Raw genomic sequence first — 13613 nt, forward strand, 5'->3', positions numbered from 1 at the left:
GCTCAAGCTCAATTCTCGCACTGAACCAAAGAAGTGAGTGAGAGACTGCAATATAAGAGGGACAGAAAGAGAAACTTTAAAACTGTTCAATTGTTATGATGTGACTGATATGTTCTATAATCGTCTGAAACTGTTAAGTCATGATGTGAAACGGTTAACAAAGAAAAAGGGAAACTCAAGCTGCTGCTACACTTTATTTGATTTATCTAAAATTAAGCACTTTTTAAGATGCACATAGTTTTATTTATTTTCTCTATTTTATTTTTAAATGCAGCCGGAGAGGAACATTACACACATCCACAGTATTTACTGTATATCTGTATAGTTCAATGTTAGTTGACAATAAATATTGTTGTTTATGAATTGTACTTTCTTTATTTGATTGGCAGTCAGTTGTTGATTACATGCAGACGTTGATACAGCTGCAGGCTACTTCAATATATCACACTAGTTCATAAAGCAACTTAGACATTTTGATGTTCCCGACCTTTGCATGGGGACATTTTCTCTAACTGGACCTCGTTGAATTTGAGTTGAATACCCCTGCCCTAAACCATTCAGCGTGTTCAGCCGTAGTGACTGTGAACCTGCTGTTTTTCAGGTCGGGATAAGAGGATTCCGGGCCGACCCCCACTCTCCCCCAGGATGGATCGGCCCAGAGGCCAAGGACCCCGACCCATGCCCCCCCAGGGAGACAGGTTGGTGCAAGTCATTTCTGTAGGACTCGATCACACAATAACAGATGTCAAATTGAGTTAAAAAAAAGAGATCCGTCTGGAAGAGTGAAATTCTTAAGTCTACTCTCTGCAGTGAGCATGTTCACTGAGGCCAAACACAAACGCAGAGTTTCCGAGCACACATACAAAAAGGACAACATTTTACAGAAATATTACTCTGCAAAAGAATAATAATATCATCTGGCTACGGCATCAATTCCCCAGTATCAAAGTGTTCCTGAAAAGAGATTCCAGTCAGATCTGAAGGAGGAAGGATAGACGCATTTATGAATGAATTTGTGTCCGATGATGGTTTGTAACATTAGCATCATCTTGTATACGTCAGTCAGATGGGTTGTTAGGAATTGCAAACACTACTTTTTGGTATTTTGCTAATCCTACAAACTCTTTAAGAAGTAAGGTAGGCTGTAATTTCAAATAATTTAAATGTAATGAGAAGTACAAAGAAAAAGCTCAGTTTTAAAATGTCTACATTAAAGAGTGTTTTTTTTATTGATTTGTTTTTCAGGTCAGGTTTTAAATAATTTTTTTAAGTTCAACCCTAACTCCAGCTTCTTTCCCATAGAAAACGTCCTCTGTCCCCGCCCCCCAAGTCTTCTGGAAAGGGCCCAGCGGCGCCTCCAGGGAAGCCAGCGGCCCCCGGCCCCCCCCCCGGTTGCCGGCTCGGGCTCGGGCTCCGGTAAACCCAGCAACACACTGTCCCGTCGAGAGGAGCTGCTGAAACAGCTGAAGGCTGTGGAGGACGCCATCGCCCGGAAACGGGCAAAGATCCCCACCAAATAGACGCACCCCCGCTCCTCCCTGCTGCCTGTGCGGCCCCGTGGTGGGCAGCCATGAGGGCCATGGGGCCGAGCGTGGTGCCCCTGCCTTCAAAAGACGTGTAAAAAGTTACTATTTTGTGAAAATGAAGTGGCCGACTGGAAAATCATTTTGTGCTTTTCTGCCTCAGAGAGGTTTGGCTCTGCTCCATTCTAGAGAGTTTTCTCCCCCCCCCCCCCCCACACTTGGTGTAGACTTGACAGTAGAGAAACAGCAGGGTGGGGGGGGGGGGGGCTCGATCATCTGCTGCTCCCTTTGCCCCTTCAGTCAAAAGGAGGCATCTTGGCTGTTCTGGTGTGATTAAAAAAACAAAAGGAATTCTAAACATTGAATCAGCTTTGGTCTGTCTCTGCCTATAGTGTTCCATCACAGCACTTCTTCACTTTCTGTGTGGAGTGTGTGATCGTTGGCTCGGCTCTACATGGCACGACAACACTTCTTTGTATAAATCTGCAAATTCTTGAACATCTGTATTTGGCCCCTGTGAGCGATCACAGGCCCATGTTTAACCAATGACTTGTGTGCTCTGTGTTTTAGGGCAGTGTTCACTGTCGCATCTTGTAAAATAATAGCAAGTCATCAAATTCTTTCAAGCGTATGATTAGAGGCAACAGTGTTGTGAAGTATTGTTTTTCTTTCTTTTAAAAAATCTACAGCATTTTGTTTTCTTATTAGCTCTTAAGTAATAAACTGTTTTATTTGTGTCACATTTTTAGTTGGAGTGAGAGTTGGATCAGAGACATTTAGAGACAAAATGTGTCTTGCTTTTGTGACAAAAGACTTCTAAATAAACTATTTTGATAAAGAGGTCAGTTGCCTGTGTTTTTCTTTGCACCAAGGAGTGGGTGTTTAAATGAAGATGCACTTAATGCATGCGTTGTTCAGCATAAAGGATGTGGAATATACAGAATACCCTAAGAATAATGTCTCTAGAACTGATCTACAGTACAAACTTCTACTTATTCCACCAGCAGATCAACATTTCACCGACCCTGTGAAGTGTCTCAATGTCTACCTGATGGACTGTAATGACATGCAGTACAGAGTTTAGTCCCTGGAGGAAGAATCCCTCTGACTGTGGTCACTTCCTGTCCTGTGCCACCACGAGCTTCACAATGACGGTGTTCAAACAGCCATTTGGTTCATGAATGAAGACATTCATGGTTCCCTCAGAATGAACTATATTGATAGTAACACTAGAAATGTCCATGTGGGGCCAGGTCAAGACGAAGTTGCAAAAAGGAATGACAACCTCCTCAGCTGTAGCTGGGGATAAGTACACATTGTCAAATGTTATCATGCCTACACACTAAACTGAGATGGTGAGCATTACACCTGCTAAACTGTAGCATGTTAGCATTTAGCTTCATGCTAGCCTGGCTGCACATTTTGGAATTGATACCCAGATCAAAATGCCAACAGAAAAACTGCACAATTTCAATGCCTTTTAAAAGTCAATTAGTGTAAAACAGTTTAAAACCTTTGTAACCTGACAAAGATATACATTTTAGTTAACATACACCTTTTTGTTGGATGCACTGTAACCGTTAGCAACAGAATCAGAATACCTTTATTCGTCACAGAGGGGAAATGTACATTGTTACAGCAAAAATAAAACACTACTAGAAAGGGCATGCAGATAACATTTAAAATAAAAAAGTTATTTCAATTTACAAGTAACATTTGTAACACATTTTCGAATGTTCATATTGCTATTTATTATTGTTATTGCAAAACAGTGGTGTGTGTGTGTGTGTGTGTTTGAGTGTGTGTGTGTGGGCCTCTACCAGGGGCCGTGGTGGTTGTAAAGTCCAACACTAGAAACTGTTCAGACTAAAAGTTTGGAGTGACTAAAAAAAGTATTAAGATCAAAATGTATAAAAATATTTCACCATGATAGTATTTTACTAATAAGAACTCAATACATTGACAAAGTCAGAACATGTTTCTTTTTATAGAATAAATTGTTCCTTGCAGAATAACTGCTCTGTTTTTTTTGTTGCCATTTTAAAATGTTTCTTTATAGCCATGGTCCATCAGTTTGGTCTGGCCTGAAATATCTCAACACAGATATTCATGGCCCAAAGGATGAACACAAATTACTTTTTAGTGCCACCAGAATTTACTTTAAAACCACAGGTTAAAAATGTAATGAAAGGATCAATTAACACAACTACAAAGACACAAAACAACCGCAAAAAGAGCGAGAGCTGGTGGGGCTTTTGTTAACCCTTCATGGCGTGCACTTCTGATTGCATGCGTCTCTAATGTTAACGTTTAATGCGTGAGAGTTGCAGCTGGAACCGGTTAAACCAGTCTTGCACATTCTTTCTCTCACGAAAGCATTGTGGAGTCTTCCCGCCGAGCAGAAGTATCTTTGGTATACATTTAAACTACAGACAAACAAGTGTGTTTCTGGTATACATTTAAACTACAGACAAACAAGTGTGTTTCTGAAACTGCGGAGTGATTTAGTCATCTCTTAAGCAGCTTCTTATCTTTCCTCTTCTCTTTATGAAGTGAACAGTATGGGAAACGTGTATATAGTGATGTGTTTCTTAAGAAAGCTGTTAAGTGTGAATCAATAATTAAACACCAGAGGAAACACGTTGCCTGTTTTAGCCTCCTGAATAAAAACGAGTTTCTTACCCAAGCACCCCCAAGTTGTCTCCATAATCAATTTAAATTCAAACATACTTAATGAGAATGAGGAAAACAAGTTTATAATCAAGACACTAAAGTGATGGCTTCTTAAAATGGGCCGCTGGGTTTTGGTGTGAATAATTATCTTTAAATGTGCCATTTACAGTACTTAAAGTGAGTTATAGCTAGGAATGTCCCACTAGGACTCTCCATATAGAGAGGGCTTTATAGGACGGTGAATGGTCAGTCTGTCATCTGGAGAGGAGGAACAAATTAATATGTAAGAGCTATTTTCTGAATGCTGCTGTATTGCATGTAGGAAATCTTTTTCGGACCCTGTGACCTTTATCTGAGCCAGAAATTTGCTTAGTTTTCCATAATTGGGACATGATTGAATAAACATCCCTAGTTTTTTTTTTCCAGTGGAAGGATTTAACAGTTATAGAACACTTAAATTCAAGAAACATGATCCAAATGTCTGGAAATACTTTCAGCTCACCCAGTCGATGGCACAGTTATCATCAGTTCAACCAAAGATTATGTAAATTAATATTTATGTGCCCCTCAACTTTCTCCCTCACCATAATCTCTATCATGGTGGTTTTCCCATCTCATCTCCGCCCCTGATACTGTTCCCTCTTTTTTAAATGATTCACTGCGGCAGTGAATCATTTAAAAAAGAGGGAACTCAGGGGCGGACTGGCCATCTGTGTGTTCTGGAGAATCACAGACGGCCGGCCCGGCCCGCTTTTTTTAAACCTCATCATTTCAGTTGCGCTGACAGGCGACAGAGGTCCACAGTTTCCCCGCAGGCAGGCTCCCCCCCGCCCCCCCGTTGACAGTTCACGAGCGTGCTCTTTGCTGCCAGCACTTTCCCAGAAGTCCCTGCTCTGCATACACACACTCTGGTGTTCATGTCTGCAGAGGCTTCACACAGATCGATACATTCCAAGGGGACTGACCGGTGGAAATTCAACTGTGAATGCCCCTAACACACCCAGGCTGATAAGAGGACATTCCCTCTCTTTCGTTTAAAATATCCCATAGGGCCTATGTACAATTCTGTTTTGGTTTTAGGTTTGCTTTTCTTAGTTTTCATTATTTGGTTTGACATCAGGCTAAGCTAGAGGCTAAGTGCAGACCTTTGGCAGGTGAAAAGTGTGTATCCACCTTGGGATTCAGATTTGCTTCACGGGTAATGGGCTTATCCTTGGCCCATTGGCCCAAGTTTCATAAAAAGGAACCAGTAGTTTTTCTATCATTCTAATCACAAACAAACACAAACGAAACATATCCTGCTAAGCAAAGGTCCTCCAGACAGGAGACAGGGCAAAGGAGGGCCAGACAGTCGCTTCAGCAAATGCCCCAATATGATATTAATAAATGTGAAAATGACATCAAACGTTCAGCGGGCAAAGGGTGATGTTATTTGTAATATAATATCATGACATGTCACGATATTATAGAGCCACAAAGTGCACAGCAGGAAGTTGAGGTGGTTGGACATCTGAGCGCTCTCACTTTTCTGCTTGCTTCCTGTTTTCTGCCGACAGTCAATGCTTTTTTTTTTTTTAACCATGACTACAATCAGTTATTATTTTAACACAATGTTCCCTTAATCTTTATCAAGCCGTGATTGTGCCTAAACTTAACCAGCCAATATTAGATCATTGAAATGGTTTAATTATGAGGTAACAGCTGTGGTGTCATGGTTTGTCAAGATTGCGGACCCACAAGCAGTATAAACAAGGAGGCAGGTAAGGGCATGTAAATAAAGGCAAGCTTTTAATTAAATAAAAAGCTGTTTCAATGCAAAAATATACAGGAGCAGGCAAGGGGGAACACATAGGAAAGTAACACACAAAACAAACAGGGGCCATAGGAGAGTAGAACAGGGAAATCCAGAAATCCAGAACACCAGGAACAAGAACCAAACCACCATAAAACGACGACGAACTGACAAGGGACACTTGGGGTGTTTCTCAATGTCGAGGACGCTTCCTTGGTAGGACAAGTCTTCCGAGTCAGGTCCTTCAGAAGCGAGGCAAGAATCCTTCCGAAAAACGAAGAATTGTGGAACAGGCTAAGGTGTGCGTCATATGCGAGGCCCCGCCTTAAATGGAGCGTGATTTCCGCCAAAGATTTTGGAAATTGGTCCGTGCGCAAAGCATTGTGGGGATTTTAAGACCGCGGAGGATACACATGTGCAGCCTCGAAATTTCCCGCAACGAAGGACGCCGGCCTCGGTAGAATTCCAAGGATCCTGGACATTGGAACAGTCCTTCGGCGGGACTGGATGACGTAGCATCCTTGAAATAGTGGCTCTGGAGGAGCCGTAGGACTGTTCCAATGTCCAGGATCCTTGGAATTCTACCGAGGACTGAATCCTTCGTTGCAGGAAATTTCGAGGCTGCTCATGTGTATCCTCGGTGGTCTTAAATTACCCACAATTCTTTGCGCATGGACCAATATCTATAATCTTTGGCGGAAAATGGCTGAATCCAGGCAGTACACATTTAAATGTAAGTATGTTCAGTGGCGTAGTAAATGTGCACATGACTTGTGTTTAAAGTTTATAGTCCGTTTGAGTTTTGCCCGTGTGAGCTCAAACCGAACCTTCTGAAAAATGAAACAATGTAACAAACTGTCGTCTGTTGCGCACCAGAGAAGCGGACTATTAGGTTTGAATGAGACCTTAGAGCGTTTTGCACCTAAATAAATAATTTAAATTAACCTTGTTTTGACTTTGCCTCTTTTGTTGATATTTGTGGTTTATGCTACAACGTGCACCAATATGTGTAAAAAAGGTTTGCAGACATCAAGTATGATATGAATTCAAATGTTATTATTGATTGGTGATGGTGATTTTATGATTTACTTATGGCTGCTTATCCTCCAGGACTTTTTCAAGGCTGCAAACAGAAGGAGAAGGTTTTATGTTCTGTCCTGGAGAGATGATCATTTTACAAAATACAGTTACTCAAGTAGGCTACATCTTCGCAAATCAGTTACGCAGCGTCCACACGGCGGTGTGCATTGAAGCTTGCCGGTGGGCGTGTCTGAAACTCGACCAACAACCAATCACATGAATCTCCCGCCCCGGACACACAAGCACGCGGTTTGATTGGCTAGAGCTTGTCCTGGCATATGATTTGATTGGCTGACGCTTCCGTCGAAGCTTCAAAAGTTGAACATTGCTCAACCTTTGAAGCGAGCAACGCGAGCAAAGCGAAGCGACGCTCCCACAATGCAGTTCGGCAAAGTGTCAACGCACGCCGCCGTGTGGACGGGCCGTTATGAGTCTTCAAACAAGTCGCGCTCAATAAGGCGGGGCCTTGCATATGACGCACACCTGCTAGCCTGTTCCATTCTGCGTTCTCCGAATGCTAGGAAGGATTCTTGCCTAGCCTCTGAAGTACCTGACTCGGAAGGACATGTGCTACCAAGGAAGCGTCCTGGACTTTGAGAAACACCCAAGGGCAAGCAAGACTAAATACACAAGGGTAATCACAAGACAAGACACAGCTAGAGAGGGGAGGTGAAACAACAGGTGAACACAATCAGACGATCAGACAGGATGGAACACACAGACAGGAAGCAAAGGCAGACATGAGACAGGGAGTCAACACCTTTCAAAGTAAAGCAGGAAAACAAAGACAGATCTTGACAATACAAAATAAAACACAGACAGATCGTGACAAGTGGTACTTGATTTAATAGAAGTAAAAGTAGCACTACTCATTTGTAGAAATATTCTATTACAAGTAAAAGTCTTGCTTTTAAAATCATACTTATAGGCATAACATTTACTAAAATCACCAAAAATCAAAGTACTATAATATTATGATTACTTATGCATTCATGTGTTTATCACGGCTGGTAAATGTGCAGCTAATTACAATTACTTTATTGCTGTTGCCACAGCGTCATGCTGACTGCAGTGGGGATTGAACCAGTGCTCCCCGATGCAAAGATCTGCGCACTAACTCACTGAGCCACAGCATCCCTCCCCAGATAAATGTAAAAAGTCAAATAAAGTGGCCATTCACTGTATGCTAAAGCCACATCTATACATGGAATTGCCCCTGATGTCATATTCAACTTGATGATTTCTAAGACCATAGGATGTGATGTCATTAGGAGTGATGTGATGTAATCATCAGATGTATTCAGAGTGTTAGTGTTGTAATCCTGTAAGGCTGGAGTCTCCTCATATCAGCAAGATTTACACAAAGAGAAAAACCACAAAGGAGGGCTAAGAATAGCTGTCACCTTATCTCCCCCAAAGGCAGCTCTAATGGCCGCTCACACAAACTCTGCTGGAAATTCTCAAGCATCGTATTACTGCATCAGCACACACACTCTGACACAGTGTGTGTGTGGGTGCGTTCATGCAAATGACTAAGTGAAGTGTTTCTTGTGTCCTGAAAGAATTAATTAATACATGGATAAATGTCAAATGAAACATCTTCATTTAATGATAAGGGTTCAATTGTTTTGAATGTAAGAAACCATTAAATGTTCTAAAACAAACCACCAAAATAAATGTTTTTATCAATTTGAGCTTTTAGTGTTATAATATCTAAATGAATACAATGTATATTCCTTTTTTTTCTGAGAGTCCTGAATAAATAAATGAATACATTTATATGCGTCGAACAGCAAATGTCAGCAAATAAATACATGCTGTTTTGTTCTAAAATAAAACTGTTTCCTGAAATAAACAGGTAACTAGATGGCTAAAGAAACGATCAAATAACAATGATATTAGTCTTAGTTAAATGAATGTATGCGAAATATGATATAAACCAACACATGCACATACATAAACAATGTAATGAAGTTATAAACAGTCACAATAAATGGTGTGTGATAAAAGGAGATCTGTACACACACCAGCCTGGAAGATTGGATGGGCTGAAGTTAGAGCGATCAGCTGCTCTATGGTTATTAGCTCAGGTGGGAAAGGTCAACAGGGCACTCTGTGTTTGACAGCATATTTCCTGTGTGCCGTCAGCCTCTGCACCCAACTGTGTGTGTGTGTGTGTGTGTGTGTGTGTGTGTGTGTGTGTGACACTAATGACAGATGATGGTGTGAGTAGACTCACGCCTGCCCGCTGCAGGATACTTTCACTAAGGAAAGGGGAAGTAGATCATACTGAATAACGTTTCCATTTCCTCATGCCGGTTATTCCCAGAATGCGCAGGTATAAATATCTCAGGTGAGAGGATGGAGGCAGGTAAATCAGAGCAGATCCAGCAGCAGCAGACACACAGAAGACATAGAGACAGGATGGACATCAAGCAGGTACGTGAGAGACAGACAGACAGACAGACAGACAGACAGACAGACAGACAGACAGACAGACAGACAGACAGACACACACACACACACACACACACACACACACACACAGACTGAAATGTTGACTTTAATTAAATGTATTGCTGTATGTCAAAAAATGTACACATAATTGTATAAGTTAGTTGAAAGCAATACTATTGAGTTCAACGTAATATTATTGCTTTCAACCGACCTAGTACAATTATGTGAGCGTTTTTTGTCATAATACATTTCATTAAAGTCAAGGTCTCAGTTTGTTCAGTGTAGAACACAGATGCTGGTCCTGCTCCGTCCCTTCAGCTGTGTGCTCCTCCACAGATCCTCCTCTTTGGGCTCCTCTTTGGGCTCCTGGCCCCCGGCTGGTCTCTGAGGAGCAACCGCTGCCTCCCTGAACAGGATCTGGAGGAGGCAGCGAAGAGGGAGCTGAGCCACTTCCAGGGGCCCCCACAGAACCAGGAACCGCTGGGCCCCTCGTACTCCTGCCCCGTGGAGATGTTCACGCAGCAGCCCCCCACACACCTGAAGGACAGATCTCTGTCCCCCTGGGGATACATGTAAGTAACACGCGGTGCACTCACATGTCAGGTCTGTTTAGAACCTGCAGCAGGGGGTCAGGGGCTTGAAAGGGTGAGACCCCGTCATTGGTCCCTGATGGAGTGTGGCTGGATCAAACAGAGGAAATATTTCTCTGTGGTGAAGGAAACATCAAACATGACCGGACTGCTTCATACGTGCTTGTGTCCTAGTTCAAGATCATGTTGGGAAAGTTGTGAGGGTGATGTGTTGTAAGTTGGGAGGGGGAAATATTTCCATAAAAGGTCCTCAAGCTTTGATAGATCCCAAAATATGTATGAACTATTATTATTTATATTAAAAATCTTAAAATATTCAAGCAAAAGATTTATTTTTAATCAATATCTATTTTTTTTTCTTTCTCATATTGTTATCAACTTCTTATCTATAACATGTATGATCTTGTTATAATTGAAGCATTTCATGCTTTGTTGGCATATATAGAATGGTGCAGCTCTAACACTCAGCATCTCTCAGCATCATGAAGCTGCAGTGAAACTATGAGGTGATGAAAACACATTTGCACAATAGTTGCGTAAGTGATCTTGGTTGTTTATTGAAGGCAGTGCTGGTATTGGTGCAACGCGCCCGGCGGCTCCACTCAGGACAGGGAATTCCCCCCCGACATCACCAAAGCTCTGTTGGCACATTTCTGCTGGGAATGACGCAAATTGCCACTGAGTAAAACGTGGAATCCGTCATCTGTATTAACTGTCTGTGTGTCTGTGATTGGAGAGTGTGCTTCCTGTTTACAGTCCTCAGCTTTCTGAAGTCAGTAATGTTCCAAACTCACGGTGGACACAATTTTAAGTTGTTGAGTTTCCCAAAAACAGTGTCAGTGTGTGACTGTGTGTCACTTAAGACTATCTGGATTCAACAAAAGGATATTTATGAATATGGACCTAAACTTAAGACGAAAACTAGACATTTGGACAGATTTTTGAGGTCTTCAGTGGAGAAAATAAACGAAGTATTTCCATGTTATGCTAATTCCACTCTTCAGAGAGAACTATTATCTTTGTCTTATAACAGCTACAGCTCAGGAAAAAATAAAGAGACCACTCCACATTGTTCTTGAATGTCAATCTCTACATGTATGGCAGCCATTCCATTCCAGTGTCTGTTGAATTCCAAAACAGAGAAATGTTGTCAGTAGTTTAGAGAATAGAATAAAAGAAGGTTCATTTGACTCAAACACATACCTTTAAATAGTAAAACCAGAAAGACTGATAATGCTGCAGTGCTCTGATAGAGCTGAATCAGTTCAGGTTTAGAAATGCATAAAACAACTGATATGTTTATAAAATGCAACACATTGATATATATTAAACCAGTGATTGAATTCTCTTTTGGCATGATAAGTCGAACAGAAAGCAGCCTGGTTGGAGTCTCTCCTCACATTTCAGATACCCCATAATGATGCTGTGCACACAATGACTGTGAAACAAGATTCACTGATGCAATGTTTGCAAAACATTCTGAATCCTGTGTTGGCTTGGTCATTATGGGGTGTTGATTGTGGTGAGGGAAGATGCATTTAAAATACTTTAGAATATGATAACTTGTTTAACAACAGTCATACAGTCATTTGGAGCCCTAATGGTTCGGGTCCTGGGGCGATCATGACCTCTGTTCATTTGGTAACACATGACACGTTGAGTCTGGACTCAGGCCAAGATAAAGAGGAGTGCCCTCCAGATGACACCACTGTCTCTCTGAATAAACATTATGGGGTGTAACATTTCTCTGTCACCTCTCCTCCCCGTCTCACTGACTCATTTTGTTTCTTCCCAGACTTGAAACGATGGAAGATCACTTTCCCTCCACCTATTACAGGGCTCAGTGTCTGTGCACTGGATGTGTGCTGATCCAGAACTCAAAGCTGGTGGAGAGCCACGACTACAACTCAGCACGAGTAGTACAGAGCAGGGTGTTTCTGAAGAAGGAGCTCTGCAGGGACAAGAAGAAGTACCGCTTGAAGCCCGTCAGAGTGGAGGTGGCTGTGGGCTGCACCTGCACCAGAGCCAACAGCACCCCCTAGAGGGATCTAGCAGAGCAGCCGACACCACAGTGCATGTTGTGTTTGTTTTAAAATGCAACCAGTTATCGAGGGTCAGACTCAGGGTGATGAGGGAACATCTCCAGCGGCTCTCTGACCAATCACTGCTGAGGCTTCAAAAATCAAAAGTCACACCCGCCTGTACGTATAGGTATATTTATTGTCATTATGTCTGACATATGATGCATCGAAAATGTTTTCTGTAGGTCTATTTAGGCCTTAGATTTGATCCTGACTTGTTTAAAGCTCTGCCTAGTGCAGCTTATGTAAATGAGATATACTACATAATGTACTTATTTTTATATTGATGGGCTTGTCATCCAAAAAATTAGCTATTGTATAGTTTTGCAATTTAATAATTTATATAATAATATTTATAACTATTTATTGGGTTTGTTTTGCATGTGAAACGTTTGAGTTTATGGAGATTTTGAATGCTCAGAGTTATTGAGTGGATGAGGTGAATTTTATATTTATTTATGTTGCATATCTTGTAGATGTTGTCCCAGTGGGACATAACAAGTCTGATAAAGACTGAAAGTTCAGCTTCTTTGAAGCAAAATAAAGAAACATGTTTGAAAGTAAACAAATTCTCTGGCTTCTTTATTGTTATCCTTTCAACATAATTATTTAACATTTGTAGGATCCAGGTTTATTTGTCCAGAAAGAGTGGGTGTGTGCAGTGTGAAATACATTGCATTTTAAAATGAAGTTATAGTTAGGGTTTAGTTATAGTTAGGGTTAACTCTATTTGCATTTTTTTGTTTTAAAGGTAGGGTAGGTAAGTTTGAGAAACCGGCTCGAGATACACTTTTTGTTATATTCCATGGAATGCTCTTAACATCCCGATAGCAATAAATATCTTAAGTGCTTTGAAATTGGGAGATCCCGATTTTTTTTTTTTTCAGCTAGCGACTGTATATGGGGACGATAGGTTGGGACGTTGACAGGAGTTTAACGTAAAGCCAGCCCACATTTTAGTAATGAAGTGAAGCAGCACATCTGGATCAGCTCCGTTGTTCCCCCGTTTTTAGACATGTGGGTAAGGAGGAAAAGAGAGAGGGTTTTATTTTCTGACACTTTGAGTCTCCTTACACACACATATTTATGTAGAAAAGACATCAAAAGTGCATTTTGCATAATAGGTGACCTTTAAAGTCTATATAATGGGGCTCAGATCAGATGATCAGGGGGGAGTCCAGCTTCAGAAAGCTGCTGTACGGCTAACACCTCCACCAAGCTCCAGCAGCAACCTCGGGGCAGTACAATGGGCAGCGGCTGTACACTGCTCCATGCTGTGTGAAAATCATACATTTGGAGTATTTGAAAACACTACTGTAGTTGGAGAAACACTTTGAGGATGTCAAAAGGAGATAACTGTGCTTTAAAATGGTAATCTAATAACAAATGAATTGACTTCTCAGTCAAATAACAGCAA

At 41.5% G+C, this 13613-nt stretch overlaps 2 protein-coding genes across 2 annotated transcripts in view; both read left to right on the top strand.

Annotated features, from left to right (window-relative positions):
• Nucleotides 1-2364, top strand: part of LOC117484398 (zinc finger CCCH domain-containing protein 18-like) — a 40292-nt gene extending 37928 nt beyond the window's left edge. The window contains 3 exon segments of the mRNA XM_034132858.1: nucleotides 602-698; nucleotides 1303-1392; nucleotides 1394-2364. Of these exon segments, the coding sequence (XP_033988749.1) occupies nucleotides 602-698; nucleotides 1303-1392; nucleotides 1394-1520 (314 nt within the window). The 3' untranslated portion in view covers nucleotides 1521-2364.
• Nucleotides 2365-9471: 7107 nt separating this feature from the next.
• On the top strand, nucleotides 9472-13007 carry LOC117484406 (interleukin-17C-like). The gene is made up of 3 exons (XM_034132868.1): nucleotides 9472-9507; nucleotides 9862-10097; nucleotides 11911-13007. Exons 1-3 carry the CDS (start codon nucleotides 9493-9495, stop codon nucleotides 12155-12157), a joined length of 498 nt encoding a protein of 165 aa, XP_033988759.1. The 5' UTR covers nucleotides 9472-9492; the 3' UTR covers nucleotides 12158-13007.
• The last annotated feature ends 606 nt before the right edge of the window (nucleotides 13008-13613 follow it).

This window comes from Trematomus bernacchii, unplaced genomic scaffold (genome assembly GCF_902827165.1).
Source record: "Trematomus bernacchii unplaced genomic scaffold, fTreBer1.1, whole genome shotgun sequence".
Taxonomy (NCBI): Eukaryota; Metazoa; Chordata; class Actinopteri; order Perciformes; family Nototheniidae; genus Trematomus; species Trematomus bernacchii.

Excerpts from the sequence above, each read along its gene's own strand:
- LOC117484406 (XM_034132868.1), top strand. Across the intron at positions 10,098-11,910 it reads CTGTCCCCCTGGGGATACAT|ACTTGAAACGATGGAAGATC; the intron begins GTAAGTAACACG and ends GTTTCTTCCCAG.